Source organism: Dermacentor variabilis, chromosome 6 (genome assembly GCF_050947875.1).
Source record: "Dermacentor variabilis isolate Ectoservices chromosome 6, ASM5094787v1, whole genome shotgun sequence".
Classification (NCBI taxonomy): Eukaryota; Metazoa; Arthropoda; class Arachnida; order Ixodida; family Ixodidae; genus Dermacentor; species Dermacentor variabilis.
The window spans coordinates 835,003-851,802 of record NC_134573.1 but is presented as its reverse complement, the minus strand read 5'-3'; the positions used below and the strand labels follow the sequence as shown (position 1 = coordinate 851,802).

At 47.7% G+C, this 16,800-nt stretch overlaps 1 protein-coding gene and 1 pseudogene across 1 annotated transcript in view; both read right to left on the bottom strand.

The window, feature by feature from the left end:
• The window catches only part of LOC142584535 (uncharacterized), a 714,262-nt gene that overhangs the window by 665,905 nt on the left and 31,557 nt on the right, over positions 1 to 16,800 (bottom strand). Inside the window, exons 2-3 of the mRNA XM_075694643.1 lie at positions 12,420 to 12,551; positions 11,158 to 11,196 (exon numbers count right to left, since the gene is read on the bottom strand). Of these exons, the coding sequence (XP_075550758.1) occupies positions 11,158 to 11,196; positions 12,420 to 12,551 (171 nt within the window). The remainder of the gene's footprint in view (positions 1 to 11,157; positions 11,197 to 12,419; positions 12,552 to 16,800) is intronic.
• LOC142584479 (uncharacterized) lies at positions 15,974 to 16,786 on the bottom strand (annotated as a pseudogene).

The window sequence follows — 16,800 nt, the reverse complement described above, 5'->3', positions numbered from 1 at the left end:
AGTAAATACTTTGTAGGCAATGGACCTGATTGGTCTATAATTTTTCAAGTCTTCGGCGTCCCCTTCTTATGGATTAGGATTATGTTAGCGTTCTTCCAAGGTTCCGGTACACTCAAAGTCACGAGGCATAGCATATAGAGAATGGCCAGTTTTTCTAGAACAATCTGCCCACCATCTGCTGTTATCTGATCCTCCCCAGCTGCCTTCCCCCTTTGCATAGCTACCAATGCTTTCTTTACTTCTTCCAGCGTTACATGTGGAATTTCAAATTCCTTTAGACTATTCTCTCTTCCATTATCGTCGTGGGTGCCAATGGTACTGTACAAATCTCTATGGAACTCCTCGGCCTCTTGAACCATCTCATCCATATTAGTAACGATATTGCCAGCTTTGCCTCTTAACGCATACATCTGATTCGTGCCTATTCCTAGTTTCTTCTTCACTGCTTTTAGGCTTCCTCCGTTCCTGAGAGCATGTTCAAGTCTATACATATTAGCTGACATAAGGAAGTATAAAGAAGCTTGTAGTTTGACTTGGAAAGTTCTGCCAGTTTTATTCTAGCTGTAGGATTAGAGGCTTTCATACATTGGCCTTTTTTTGTCAGATCTTTCGTCTCCTGCGATAGCTTACTGGCATCCTGTCTAACGGAGTTACCACCAACTTCTATTGCACACTTCTTAATGATGCCCATAAGATTGTCGTTCATATCTTCAACACTAAGGTCCTCTTTCTGAGTTGAAGCCGAATACCTGTTCTGTAGCTTGACAAGGAATTCCTCTATTTTCCCTCTTATTGCTAACTCATTGATTGGCTTCTTATGTACCAGTTTCTTCCGTTCCCTCCTCAAGTCTAGGCTAATTCGAGTTCTTACCATCCTATGCTCACTGCAGCGCACTTTGCCAAGCATGTCCACATCTTGTATGATGCCAGGGTTAGCGCAGAGTATAAAGTCTATTTCATTTCTAGTCTCGCCATTCGGGCTACTCCACGTCCACTTTCGGCTATCCCGCTTGCGGAAGAAGGTATTCATTATCCGCATATTATTCTGTTCTGCAAACTCTACTGGTAACTCTCCCCTGCTATTCCTAGAGCCTATGCCATGTTCCCCCACTGACTTGTCTCCAACCTGCTTCTTGCCTACCCTGGCGTTGAAATCGCCCATCACCATAGCGTATTTTGTTTTGACTTTGCCTATCGCCGATTTCACGTCTTCATAGAAGCTTTCGACTTCCTCGTCATCATGAATAGATGTAGGGGCGTAGACCTGTACAACTTTCACTTTGTACCTCTTATTAAGTTTCACAGCAAGACCTGCCACCCTCTCGTTAATGCTACAGAATTCCTGTATGTTACCAGTTATATCCTTATTAATCAGGAATCCGACTCCTAGTTCTCGTCTCTCTGCTAAGCCCTGGTAGCACAGGACGTGTCCGTTTTTTAGCACTGTATGTGCTTCTTTTGTCCTCCTAACTTCACTGAGCCCTATTATATCCCATTTACTTCCCTCTAATTCCTCCAATAGCACTGCTAGACTCGCCTCACTAGATAATGTTCTAACGTTAAACATTGCCAGGTAGATTCCAATGGCGGCCTGTCCGGACCGCATGAACCGCGTGCATGAAGCGATTTTCACTGTGTGTGTGTGTTTGTGTGTGTGTGTGTGTATGTGTATATATATCAATATATATATATATTGTGAAGAAGAAGATGTGCCTCGCAGCACAGCTGCACTGCCGATGCGCGGCTCGGCTCGGCTCGTGCTGTTGATTGCTGGCGTCCTTTTGGACAGTGCTTTGGGCTGCCTCGCCGTTCCCAGTCACTGTGCCTTCGCATTAGGAGCCGCCAATAAACCTCTTCTCAATTGGTGGAGGTGCTGGGACTCAAACCCCGTCGCTTGAAACCCTAGAGCTGCGATCAAGAACGCTACCGCCCGCCATGACCGACAGCTCATCCCAAACGGCGCCTACGCCACAGTCCGTCACCTGCATCAGCGTTCCACGACAACAGGACCCCAAGATCTTCAGCGGTGCAGACGACAAAGGCGTAGAAGACTGGTTTGCGTCATATGAACGGGTGAGCACGCACAAGTGGGATGATCCAGCCAAGTTAACCCACGTCATCTTCTATCTGGCTGGTGTTGCCCAACTCTGGTCCCACAACCACGAAAGTGACGTACCCACATGGTCAGTCTTCAAGACAACCTTTACGGAAGTGTTCGACCGATCCACTGTTCGCGAGCTGCGTGCCAAACAACGCTTGCGCACCCGAGCACAGCAGACGGCAGAAACACTCACAAGCTACATTGAAGACGTCATGTACCTTTGTAAACGAGTCAATGCCACAATGCCCGAAGCTGAGCGAATTCACTTATACTGAAAGGCATCGATGACAGCGCATTCCAGATGCTCCTAGCCAGGAATCCGCGCCCTGTGTCTGAAGTCGTCAGCCTATGCCAAAGTTACGATTAGTTAAGGAAGCAACGCGCTTCGACTCGGCGTGCTCTCGGAAGCGACGGCTTGTTGGCGAGCCTTGACAACATGTACGACCCATCCTCATTCTTTCAGCAGGTCAAGGACTTCATGCGTGAGGAAGTTGCCCGCCAACTTTCTTTAGTCCCCTTCACTCAGGAGACCACCTCCCGTCTTCCAAACACACTCCGCACCCTCATTTCCAAAGAGGTCGCTCAAGTTGTCCCTTCTGCACACCATCAGCCGCCTGCAGCCACGAATTTCAACTCTGCACTGGCATTGCAGCCTGTCACCATGCCTCTCACCTATGCGCAGCCAGCGCTGCCTGTGGCAGCGCCTCTTACGTACACGCAGGCAGTACGCAGGCCTCCGCCGGCGTCTTTCGCGACCCAGTCCCAACCGGTGCCACTGGAAGCCCATGCTGCATCTTGGACCACACCGAGAGCTAATCCTTGGAGGACGCCTGACAATCGTCCCATCCATTATTCTTGCTGCACTCCCGGCCACGTCGCCGATATTGGCGCCACCGCCCTCAAGCGTTCGACGACGCCTCTCGGTCATTCCAGTACGGCAGCCAGCCCTTTCGCCAATACGCCGCGCTCCTTCCCCCAACCGTATGCTCGTGCTGACCTCCCAGAACTTCCTTCGCGTCGCTCGCCATCCCCTCGCAGACGCTCGCTCTCCCCAATGCGTCAGCGACCCGCACCACCTGACCAGGAAAACTGAATGTCGCAGTTCAAGAGGCAAGAACTGTGCCCCATTCGAACTGTCTAAGTCCTCGCGCCTCTCCTGCTAACATAATCGAAATTTGTGTAGAAGGTGTTCCTGCATTTGCTCTTGTGGATACCGGCGCAGCCGTTTCTGCGATAGCCGCCAAACTGTGCCGTTCGCTGCGCAAGGTGACCACGCCGCTTTCTGGACTGTCGCTCCGTACGGCAAGCACGCGGCACGTCAGTCCGCATGCAGCGTGTACTGTACGTGTGCTTATTCACGGCATTGTTTACATCGTCGAGTGTGTTTTTCGTCCCACCTGCTCTCATGACATCATCCTCAGATGCGACTTCTTATCGCGTCATAAAGCCGTGATCGACTGCGCACGCCCCGAAGTTGAATTTTCCCCATGTGAGGCACCCTTGGACAAAGATTGTGACTGCCCTTCTAAACTTACCGTGCGCGAGGACACAGATATTCCACCTGGCTCCTTCGCCTTCGTACCCGTCTCTTGCGACGCCGTCGCTGATATAACGGTCCTCTTCACACCGTCCGACGTCTTCATGAGCCGTAAACCTCTCCCACTACCCTTCGCGACGCTTGACATGGCTGGCGGCTGCAGCAATATATACTTTTACAATCCCCTCTGTACGCCTATTACGTTGCTCGTTGGTGAATGCCTTGGCTTCGTGGAACTCCTCAACTCTTCGTCTTTGGTTGCCGTCCCCGGAGACTCTTTTGATGTCGACTCCGGCCAACCATCTCCGATTTCCGCGCTTGAGTAAACATCCAGGGATGCATTCTCGAATGCCATCACCGATACCCTCACACCTGCCGAACGCGCCGACCTTCTTGATCTCCTGCACAAATTTAGAAGTCCATTCGACGTTTCACAACCTCACCTGGGCCGCACGTCAGAAGTGCAGCACTACATTGACGCCGATTCACATCAGCCGTTACATCAACGACCGTATCGCGTCTCTGCCGAAGAGCATTGTCATTTCCACCCAAGTCGAAGATATGCTGCGCCATGATGTTATTCAACCTTTGCACAGTCCCTGGGCGTCCTTCTCGTTCTCAAGAAGGACGGGTCTATTCGGCTTTGCGTTGACTACCGTCGGTTAAATAAGGTAACGCGCAAAGACGTCTATCCTTTGCCGCTTATCAACGACGCCCTCGACAGTCTTCAGGGAGCAGAATTCTCGTCCCTTGACTTGCGTTCAGGGTACTGGCAGGCCCCGATGGCTGTGGCCGATCACCAGAAAACCGCATTCATTACGCCTGACAGCTTATATGAATTTAAGGTGATGCCTTTCAGGCTTTGTAACGCCTCTGCCACGTTTGAATGACTCATGGACAACACGCTGCGTGGCCTCAAGTGATCTATATGTCTGTGTTACCTCGACAATGTCATGGTTTACTTGCCTGATTTCCCTACTCATCTGCTCCGCCTCAGACATGTTTTGACCTGTCTAACGAACACTGGCCTTCAACTCAACTTCAAGAAGTGCCACTTCGCCGCGCAAGAGCTTACCATTTTAGGCCACGTTGTGTCCAAGCATGGCGTTCTACCCAATCCTGAAAAACTTCGAGCAGTCGCTGAGTTTCCGAAGCCTCAGACCATCAAAGAACTTCGAAGCTTTGTGGGCCTATGCTCATATTTCCGGCGCTTTGTTCGGAATTTCGCATCAATCATGGCGCCATTGACTCAGCTTCTACACGGTGGCGCCGCCCTCTCCTGCTGGTCCCCTGCATGTGACTCCGCCTTTGCTACGCTGAGTCGTCTTCTCACCTCCCCACCTATTCTTCGCCGTTTCGACCCGTCTGCTGCAAGTGAAGTACATACAGATGCCAGTGGGGTCGGTCTCGGCGCCGTCCTCGCCCAACGAAAGCCCGGCTACCCCGAATAAATAGTCGCCTATGAGAGTTGCACGCTAGCGAAGCCTGAGGCCAATTACAGGGTGACCGAAAAAGAGTGCTTGGCTTTAGTATGGGCACTTGGCAAGTTCCGACCATACCTGTACAGGCGCCCATTCGACTTGGTCACAGATCACCACGCGCTTTGTTGGCTCTCCAACTTGAAAGATCCCACTGGCCACCTAGCCCGTTGGGCACTACGCATCCAGGAGTACGATATTCGCGTCGTGTACCGCAGTGGACGCACACACTCCGACGCATACGCCTTGTCTCGTTCACCTTTACCTCCAGACTCGGCCTGCGGAACAACTTCTGCACATTCCGTGTCATCTCTTGACATGGACTCCTTTGCCACTGCACAAAGACATGACCCATGGATCCCATCTCTTTTCGACTATTATTCTGGATCATCGACCATCCTTGTATCCAGAACCCTCAGGCGCCAAGCAGCTAATTTCGCCATTCGTGACCAGCTGCTGCACCGATGCAATTACACTCCTGAAGGTTGTCGGTGGCTTCTGGTGGTTCCCCGCAGCTTAAGGTCTCAAATATGTGCCGCTTTCCACAACGACCCGCAGTGTGGCCACGCCGGAGTCTGCAAGACGTACAAACGAATTTGCCACCGCTACTACTGACACGGCATGTACAATTTCGTACCCAAGTTTGTTAAATGCTGTCTTGACTGTCAATGCCACAAATCACCGCCTTAACGCCCATCTGGTGCCTTGCAGCCACTCCCGTGCCCTGCCACACCCTTCGATCGCATCGGCATCGACCTATACGGCCCGCTTCCTATGATGCCAGACGGCAATCTGTGGATCGTAGTTGCTGTTGACCATTTGACACGCTATGCCGAAACTGCTGCTTTACCAAGAGCTACAGCACAGGATGTAGCCTCTTTCATCCTACATTGCTTCGTGCTTCGACACTGCGCCCCTTAAGAACTCCTCAGAGATCGAGGTGGCGCCTTCCTCTCCGAAGTCATCGAAAGTTTGCTTTCGGAATGCCATATTATTCATCGGACAAGCACAGCATACCATCCACAGACTAATGGCTCACAGAGCGATTTAACCACACACTTGGTGCTATGCTCTCCATGTACATGGCATCTGATCATGGTAACTGGGACCGCATCCTTCCATTCATCACGTTCACATACAACACCGCGATCCAGGCCACTACAGGATTTTCACCTTTCTTCCTCCTGTATGGCCGCGAGCCTATGCATACCATCGACACGCTACTTCTATACCATCCTGACGCCTCCAAGTGTCTACCTGTGTCCGAAGTCGCCCAACAAGCCGCAGAATGCCGCCAGCAAGCGCGCTCCTTTATGGCAGAGCAATAGCAGTGCCAGAAAGAAAACAGCATCGACACGCTTCCAAACACCACCTACGCTCCAGGCGTTCTTGTGTGGTTGTCGGTCCCTTTCCAAACGCCGGGGCTTTCCTCGAGACTCGTCCCAAAATTCGAAGGGTCTTAACGAGTCTTGGAACAAACCTCCCCGGTGAATTTTCTCACTGAGCCTCTGTCACCACCTGAAAACTTGCGCCGGCGTGGACGGGACATTTTCCACGTCTCGCGTCTCAAGCCCTACCACGACCCTCTGCCACCCGATTCTTATGGCGCCAGGATGGCTCTTTTTGTCCAGGGGGAGGTTGCGAAAAAGAAGACGCGCCTCGACGCACAGCTGCATCGCCAACGCGAGGCTTGGCTCGGCTCACGCTGTTGATTGCTGGCGTCCTTTTGGACAGTGCTTCGGGCTGCCTCGCCGTTCCCGGTCGCTGTGCCTTCGCATTAGGAGCCGCCAATCAACCACTTCTCAATATATATATATATATATATATATATATATATATATTGGATATCTCATCTGGTCAGAAACACCATTCTGGTCATCGTTCTATTAACTGCCTTTCTAATATGTCTATATATATGTATATGTGGAGAGAGAGAGTGCATGAGGAGTAGGACCCTTAAATAAACTTCTGGCTGTGCCACCAGTGACAGACAAGTTTCTTTTCTGGGCGGCCATCAAAATTCAGAGCATGTAGCGTACAAGTCAGTTCCGGAAGTGGAACGTGAGCTGTTAAGGCCCAACCACAAGGCACCGATTTTCAGCTGATTTTCGGCATCGGTGCAGTGTCGCAGTGTCGACGCTCAATGAGGTTTATTGACAGCTCTCAACCACAAGATACTCTCGGCATTGACATACTTCAAGCGTGGCACAATGTGGCCAGATCCTCCCTTCTTAAAGGGCCCCTCACGAGGTCTGGCCATTTTGAGCTGACAAGCGTAGAGCATACAATGCGTACTAACGATCATGTTTGCAAAGTATTCCATCGCTACATGCCACAGAAAGGTCTGAAATTTCAATCCGAATGCCGTCTTTCCTTTCCCTCATGACGACCATGCTCCAAGCCGGATGGTGATGTACACGGGTTCCTGTGCCTACGTACTCGTGTTAACAGTGTGACGTCAAACGTCGAGACATGCAACTGAGAATTATTCAAGGCAACATCTGTTATTTGTGTCATCTGTTGCTTGAATTGACGAATTGAAGTTTAGACAAATAATAAAACACACAAATGGAATGTCTGCATGTTCTCTGTTTTACTTCACACCAAAGCAAGAGAGATGTACTTCCGGTTTGTCTGCTTGTTCCCACGGTCATGCAGTTACATGCGCAGGCACTAAAACTATGTCATATTGCTACGGCACAATATGTGCGATCACGAAAGGCGAGCAGTGTGAAGACAACGACGACGATTAGAAGCTAGCGCGGGCTGTTGCCTCTTGGCCAAGCGCAGCGTATTGCCTTGTAAATATACAATATGCGAATATGCGCGCGACGCCATCGCCCTCACCGACCATGCACGCCAGCTTGCCCGTGCTCGACTGACGGCCTCACAAACCACTCAGCAGTGCTAGTACAACGCCCGCCATCGTGACGTACAGTTTTCGCCTGGTGCGCTCGTGCTCCTGTGGTCGCCCACTCGTCACGTCGGACTTTCAGAGAAGCTCCTTTCGCGATACACAGGGCCCTACCGCGTGCTGCGCCAGGTGACGCCTGTGACTTACGAAATTGCTCCTGTGGGTTCAACCTTGTCCTCTCCTCTGGCATCTAGTGATGTCATACACGTCAGTAGGCTCAAGGCCTACTACACTGCTTCCGAGTCCGATTTTTAGTCGCTCCGGGACGGCGCTTTTGCCGCCGGGGGTAGTGCTACGGCACAATATGTGCGATCACGAAAGGCGAGCAGTGTGAAGACAACGACGACGATTAGAAGCTAGCGCGGGCTGTTGCCTCTTGGCCAAGCGCAGCGTACTGCCTTGTAAATATACTTGTAAATAGCTTTTCATCGGTGTCTTCCTACGTAACAATATTTTACTGTGCTCCAGCATGGGATCATGCCCTGTGATCCTCTTGCGTATGCCTCAGTATTCGTGTAGAACTGAAATATACGGCTAGTCGTGCACAGAGCGCAAAATCGTGCGATGCATGAAACGAGACAATCACAACAGCTTGTGTGCGACACCGTCAGCGGAAGTGCGCCACGCCGAAAGAAGCGAGGGGGAAAAAAAATGACAGCGGGGCCCGTGATGTAGGCGCCTTGCGAACCTAGAGGTCCAGTATGGGAGAACGCAGGAAAGGATTTTCGCTTGCGGAAGCTAAACGGGGCGAGTCGAGAGAGCGTCTCGCTTGGCAGTGGAGCCCGTCAGCTGAAATAACGGGTTCGCGGCACTGGAATATTTCTATCTCGGCTATTAAAGGGGCACTAAAGGTTGCCAGAAACTCAAGTTAAAGTGGTAGAGCAATGTTCTAGAACGTCTAAGGCATCAATATAATCGCGAACAGAGCTTTAGTAACCGAGAAATTGAGGTATATGCATGACACGATTTGAGACCCCCCAGCGACATTCCGGTACTAGCCCGATGACGAAAGCACTCCTCATAATTTGTATTACTAATACTCAACTACTCGTATTAAAATATCATTTCATTCGATTATAAGACGGAAAAAAATGCGACTTGTCTACGTCTAATCGATTCTAAGAAAAAATAACATTTTGACGTTACCCTTCAGTAATATGGGTAGTCGAAAGGTTTCGTTTTCGCTCGACTCTGCGCCGCGCACGCTTTGGAGTTTCAGTAGTTTCGTTATCGCGTCGTGCTGTGAGGGTTCTGCTGGCTCACAAAACTTTCATTTGGAACAAGCAGCGAGAATGCCACGTCCATGTGATGTCATGGGAAGCCCTCGTTGCTTTCCCGCTCCGGAGAACCGGTGTCGATGCCGCCGTCGTAGTACGCAACGACGCCGGCAGCGCGAGCTCTCAGCAGCAGGTGGCACTCGTCAGTGCTCAAATCGCTGAAGTTGAGCCCACCATCGCGAGCCAATCTGTCGTCAGGGTCCATTGCGACGAGCGTCGAAGTTTGCGTCATAGAATTAAGTACCAGCTTATGATCGCGCGTTTCTCCTTCCGCTAGCCATCATACTCCCGCTTTCGCTCTGCTGTCGGCTCTGTCTTGGCTCCGTTTCCGGCCGCACGTTTGCGTTTTGCGCAGAAAAGCCGTAGCACCGTCTGCGGACGCCGTTCTACTCACCGATGGCGCAACGTCACTATGAGACCATGACGTCAGTACTCCTCGATCAGAGGGCGGGCGATGTGAACTGCGCTAGAGGTACGTGGACGCTTCAGAACGCATTTTCTTTTAAAATAAGTCTCTCCTTGGCACGAAACAAGCGTTTCGAGGTTTCTGGGATGGTATTTCAACAGTCCACGTTGACTTAATAGTAACCTTTAGCGTCCCTTTAATGAGCCGACTTGAAAAATTTTTGCAGCAGAAAGCTCCCTAGAGGAAATGTAAGAATTTCCAGTGTATAACTAAAATTTGCTGTGGAGCCTGGTGAGGGGCACTTTAAAGGTGCCAAATTTAGCCAGCCAGTCTTGCAAATGTTTCACTAACAGAACACTTGCTCTTACTTCATAAAGACTTCGTGTAATTTTAAAACTTCATAAAAATTGTCTTTAGCTTTAGCCCAAATGTACAGTATTTTGCTTGTTGTCTGCACCGATACACGTAGCAGCAGTGACATACATCACCAGCAGCAGCCGTGCACGCTTCTGTGCACTGCACGGCTTTTCTTTTTGCATCTCCCTGTCTACGAGTGCTGGCATGGAACATTTCTTTTTCCTACACTGCAGTTACGACCGAGATTTCTCGGTGGACAGAGAAGAGGAGAAAAAACAACACATAAGGAATTCCCAGCATCAAACCTTCTGAACCACAACTGGGAACTTTGTTTTAGTACATCTCCATTGTTTGTAGTCTCCCTACTTTTCTGCCACCAAACCTCCAATAGCCTCTTACGGCAGAGGCGTGCTCAATCCGTGCATCCGTTCCGCACGCATGTGCCTGCGTACCTACTGGAACGGATGTCTGCAGGGTGTGGCAAAAGTCTGCACCGCCTTTTAAAAACATATTGCAATCGCATCATGTCGCAGCGTGGGACGTACTCTCGAATGATCGCTTTCAGAGCGCGCTGCACTGGCTGGTTGAGCAATACCTATCGAATCATCGAACATGTTGTGTTCTACGTGATGCAAAAGTGTTTCGTCCGAGAATCCCCATGTATCGCTATCCATACTCGGTTGTGTTCTGCGCGATGCCGCAATTTCTGTAGTTGCGCTAGTAACAGCTTGCAAGAACATGCAACACACACACAACTGTCGCAGAATACAGCTGTGTAGGTCAACAAGTTACTCTTAATCACTGAGCACGCCTGTGGGACTTCTTGTACAGGTTTCAGATTTGCTTGCATTTGCCTTGTTCATGCTTTTCTTTTACTCTGCAAATTTCAAGAATGTGCTTAAAACACTTTGATGCATGAAATGGCTTGTCCTTTTTTTGTATATATAAGATCACCAAAGAAAAAGCACGGCATAAAACACCTCTTAGAAATTAAATGCTTGCTGTTTGTAAATTTCCAAACCAAATAAAAGCTTAACTGAAGCAAAAAAAAATGAAAGATGTGCTAAGCCATGAGTGAAGTTCTTACCATGTGTAAATATGTTCTATATAAGCAGTTAGCTTGATGCTGCAAGGAAGTGAAGGTTAAGCAGCGATTGTATAATTCATTAAAAGCAATATACATGTATAATGTTCACCTTACGCGGACAAATACTCATCAGATTTTTAAAAGAATATATGAAAGCAAATAATAATTTATATTACTGATAAGGCACCTTATTTAGGTTGAAATCAAATAATTACTTTCTAGCCGGGCTGGGTGGCTAATCTGTTGCACCCTTACTTAGACATACCTTATTCAGCATTTCAATAATGCACAATACACTACTGAAGTGCACAAAAGATTAATCAGTACCATGACCGGCATGCTCCCTATCTCAGTCATGACAGCAAACAAGGACAATCGATTTGAGACTGTTTGAGGCTGTCAGCATCATACATGAATGTTCTATTTTTATTCTTTTTCCCTATATAAAATATAAGCTTGCACAGGATGCACATAATGAGTGAACCATTGTAAGCTCTACTCAGGTTATTTGAGCGAGTTGGGCATGGGCTGCATGTTATGTAGTAACAACCTAGCTAGCTAATGCACAGCCACATTTTAAGAAAACGAAAAAATATGTAGCGCAGTACCTGAAAGCAAACTAAATTTTTTATGTGACTAAGCTTCACAGCAAGGTCAGTTATCTTACATTGTGTGAAAAAGCTGATGTAGTAAGTGGTTTTGTGGGTAGCTTAATTAGTAGCTACTTTAACATGCACATGACAATGAAATGAAGTGAAGGCTTATACGGTGCAAGACAGGACCATCAAAAAAGGTGAGGAAACATTTTTTGCCATTTTTTATTCTTATAACAAACCAAGGGTTTTGCTTCCAATGGTTTGGATCCAAATATTCTTAGCCCTCTCTCTACAACTGCTGTGTAGTACTTTGTACCTCATTGTCTGCTTCTCCTAAAGAAAGAACTGACTAACTTTGAGTAATCCGTTGTAGCTTATATTTGTTGCAGACATGTTTTTTGTGTTGGTTCATGATCTTCCTTAAGTTACCAGTGGTGTACAATAGTAGCCACGGGGTTTAACCAGCCATCTTGGCATTAAGAAAACATTTAACTTCACTGCTCAGACTTACGTCTATGCCTACCACATTTACTGTTTGTGAAAAGCCAATCAGCCCTACAGACCAAATGAAACAACCAGACCGTGGCCAGTCTACATGAGTAAACATGACAATGAGGAAGTATCAGTGCATGCATGTTAGCAGCACAACAAGCCAACATCTCCTACCTGCTCAATGACTTTGGTGATGTTCCCAGCAAGAAAGTCCCAGGTTAGGCTGACTTTGTCAAGCGTGTTCTTGTCCAGGGAGGCAAGGATGCTCTGGTCCTTCAATGCACTCCTCAATGCAGAGAATGCCCTCTGAATGGAAATGCACAACAACAGCTATGGCACAACTAGCAAAACAAAGGACAACTAGCTCTAGCAGAAATTCAGTTGCATGTGTAGGCTATGTTACGAAGCCTTGGTGAAAATATACACTTTTCAGCCAAAGCCACTACGCTCGAAGGCAAGCCCACGCTCGAAGGCAGGATCACAACCCATTTTTTTCATAAGAATGTATGCACTACAAACTGACACCCATACAGGTCGCATTATCCGCAACTTACACAGCTTACAACTTGCACAACTCTCACCTGTGTTGGATTCCTGCAAACATGCAAGTCAGAACCTCACTCACGGCTACCTGCTTATGTAGTTCTCGTACTGAATATATATTATATATAGACCATTTTATCGGCAAGAAGGAACGTAACCTCAAACAAGCGTGCCACGTCACTCTCCACCTCAAACTGGTATGTGCGGATCGCCGTTTCTCCCATCGGCAGCTTAGAACGGTAGTGGCTTCATTGCGAATTAGTGCGATTCAAACGTGTTCTGTCTGTGCTTGCAGCAATGTCAGATGACTCGACGTCAACAGGCTACCACTGCTCTATATTCGGCTGCAAAAAAAGAAAAAGAATCCTGGCTCTACCGCAATCAAGAATAGTTGTGAGCATGAAATCACTACCGGCAAAGCAGATTGGTTGGAGACGACACTAGCCACAATCTTAAAATGGGTGCAGTGCGTGTTCTCAACGGCACACCCCACCACACTACACCGCACCACGCCATACTGTGCACTGGTCCATATGGACGCAATAGTTTGCTGTCATAGAACCTCATTGCAAGTCTCATCTCGGTCAAACAGCCAGTCGCGATGTGCCAGACATTGCCGGTGTGCCACATGCCGCAGACCTCATGGATCGCTGGCATGAAACGAGCACTCAGGGCCAAAAGATGACAATCAAGTGTATAATGCCCTTTATCTGCCTTTTCAACGTCGCCCTATTGGAAATGACAAATAAAACTTCAACGTACTAGAAGTTACAGCTTGAGCAGAATATATTTAACTTGTTCGAGAAGTAACCATATAGTAGATAATGCGGTCTCATCTGGTTGCCCGGATGTTCTCGTCTGAGTGGCCAGATAACGGCTCTGGCTTCTGGCTCAAGGTCACTTGAAGGTCGCCGACAAGGGGAGTTAAAAGCATTTCATGCTTAAGAACTGTCGGAAGCAAACGTGAAGTGCTTCTACTGCTACGGCAACTTCGTGGACTCTGCAGGTGCAGTTGCAGACAAGCGTACACTTTAGATTGCCAGCATATACAGAAAGGACTTGACACCATCAGATGCGTCGCGATGCTCAGAAGATTTTGTTTCCAGTGTGCGCATGGCGACGAAGTCGGCACCATGATCAAACTGGGATATAACGAAAGGTGCACATTCGAGTTGGTCAACTATTGCGAATGGCCGAAGTCAACCATTTTTTTTCACATGTACATTAAGGTTATTCCGTTCAAATGTCTCCTAAGATTATCATGATCGGTAACTAACGTTCTCATGGAAGTTGACCTGGTATGTATCACGAAAATAGTACCTGCCGACTAAGAAAATGAAGGTGGTTCTTTTTCGTTCTCTAACATGTGCCGGCTACCCCTAATTCACATAGGTTCTCCTGTGCATCCGATTCTCGCCATGAAATTGTCTGGCTGACACCGCGCATTACCTCAGAAAATAAAGTTGCTGTTGTAAGGACTAATTATTCATTTTTCAGCTCGCTCCAGTCACGAGGTTCCCTTGCACAAGCACCACTTGAGACATAAGAGAGCGCACATTCTTTCAACACATCGCATGCACCTGGTTGATTCTGGCATACTCGCTACCACTGTTCTTAGGCTGTTTATTCATATTAATGGTCCTTCCAGTCAAGTTGCATTGCAGTTCTTTATTTTGTAAAGCCAGTCCAGGGTGGCAGGCAAACAATGCTTAGGAAACCTTACCGCAAAAATTTTAGGAGCACAAAGGCCAGCAAAATGCATTTCCTGGGAGCATCGCAGTTACCTGTATTGAAATGTACGCTGGTGTGGCACACTGCAGGGCACAAGGAGACACCTCTGATCGTTGTCACCTGAATGATACCTTAATAGAGTTCAAGGCTACACGTACAATAATAACACATTGCACGTATGTTACCTATCGACAATGACCAGACTTGACTCGCCTCCTATTCTGATTGCAGGCAGCGCTGTGGCAGTACCTGTAGGCCCATAGCCGTTCGATAATGCAGCTACTTCCAAGCTAAAATCTGAGTAATGAAATGCTAAGAAGTTTCCCAATCACAAGAACTTGTAGACACCTCTCAGGAAAACTCGAAAACTTGCCACTGGTCATCAACAGCATGCTTACGGTGCACCCTCTAGCGAGATCGCACATACAAGCATGGCGCCGAACGATAGACGGCGCTGTGATGTCAAAATGGCAGCACCCATAATAAAACAGTCTATAGAGAGTGAGGGTGAATAATAGTTTACTTCTCTCTCTTTCTCACTCCTGTTGAACTTTGCTCATGGAAGGTTTCCTCAGCTTTGAACAGCTTTGAACCCAAATCAGGTGTTCTCTTTTATATTGGACATGGCCAGAGGTTATTACTCTCAGGGTACAGAGGGGTGTGGAGCAAGCCATAAAGGAACAACACTGCGCACCCTGCTGGTGCTTCCACCAAATGGATGGCCACTGAAAATGCTCTCCCACATTAGCGTCACGTTGAGTGTTCTCCGAGGCATCACAGGAGTCTCTTCTGTCAGTCACATGCCACACCAAACGTACCAGTCGAAAACTTCCCATTCTTTTTTTGAAAATTGCGTCCATTTAGTAGGTCCAAAAAAATGCACTCCCAAATATTGTGTGCGAAAAAAAAATTATTGTCGGCCTGAACAGCACTTGAGTTCTGCCTTTAAGGCAGAACATGATGTGCAAGACAAAAATTACAAAAAGTGAAGTCTAATTCAGATAAAGTGGAAATTTCGTGTCATTAATCTAAACATATAGTGCTTTACTATGCATTATCCTTTGTAGGCCACAACTTTATTTTTGATGCATTTATGCTGCAGGCAAGAAGCATAATCTGGCGCTTCCTTATAAAAACGTCAGACTTGTTTTGTCAAGTACTTCTGACAGTCTTATATCCAAATAAAGACATGAAGTGTTGTCCAAAATAACAACCATGAAGTGTTGGAGAATTTTCCAGAAGTTGCATAAATTGTGTTTCTGTCAAGATCTCAGTGGTAAACTGAGCTGTAATGGAGAGTCGGGAGGAATGGGACACTTTCATTAATAAAATTGGTTATGAATTTTGAATGCAAACAGATGTTAGATGACTTACAACAGAGACCAAAATACCCTGCACAAATTTCAAGGTTGATAGCACTCCTACGGCACATGTAAAAAAACAAATTCCAACAACTAAAGTCTGTCCCGTTCCACCCTTACCTTAGGGTGCAGTGGGACATGCCATGGGAGAAATTGGACGCGTGTAGTCAGTACCACCTTAGTTATAAGTTGATAGATAGCCCTATCTTTCTGCCCTGTCTTATGCGGTGAAGCCTTAGGGTAGGGCCGAAGGTCGCTTGAAAAAAATTCGGCTTGGAGAAGAACTTGATGTCGATGCTTCTTTATTGACCGTGGACGTGAAAACATCTGCGAGGACATTTTGAACAGTGCTGGTGTTTGTATCGGAATTTGACACATTTTCTAAAAGGCTTGAGCTATTCATTTCACTGATGTCTGTCTGCAGCAATCTCTCTCCATTGCAGGATGCTTTGGGTCTCTCAGTTACAACATCATGTATTCATCCACAGTGAAAGGCTCACTATTAAAAGGCCAAATACCAGTTTTCTGAAAGAGATCTCGCTTTTTTATGCGTGCGTGTGTGTGTGTGTCACCGTTAGTACGTAGACGGATCCCACTAGCTCTCCAATATTGTAGATGGAAATTGTCTGCACTGGGTTGTTTACGAGCCGATCATTGCAAGCAGCGATGTACCAAGATTTTTTTAATGGTCCATATATGGACACGTCAAGGGCTACAAGCAGTGACTACAGTGTGGTGGAAAGGTAAACAGGATGACACCACTCTGCATGGCCTTGTTTACCGTGCTGATGCTGACATGGCTTTCATGATTGTCAAGAATTAACAGAATGGGTCCTTCCTTTGAGCACTCTGTATGTCTGACTATATTATATGCTCTAATGCCAGTAGAAACAGGTCACTGGACATCTATCCTGACCTGC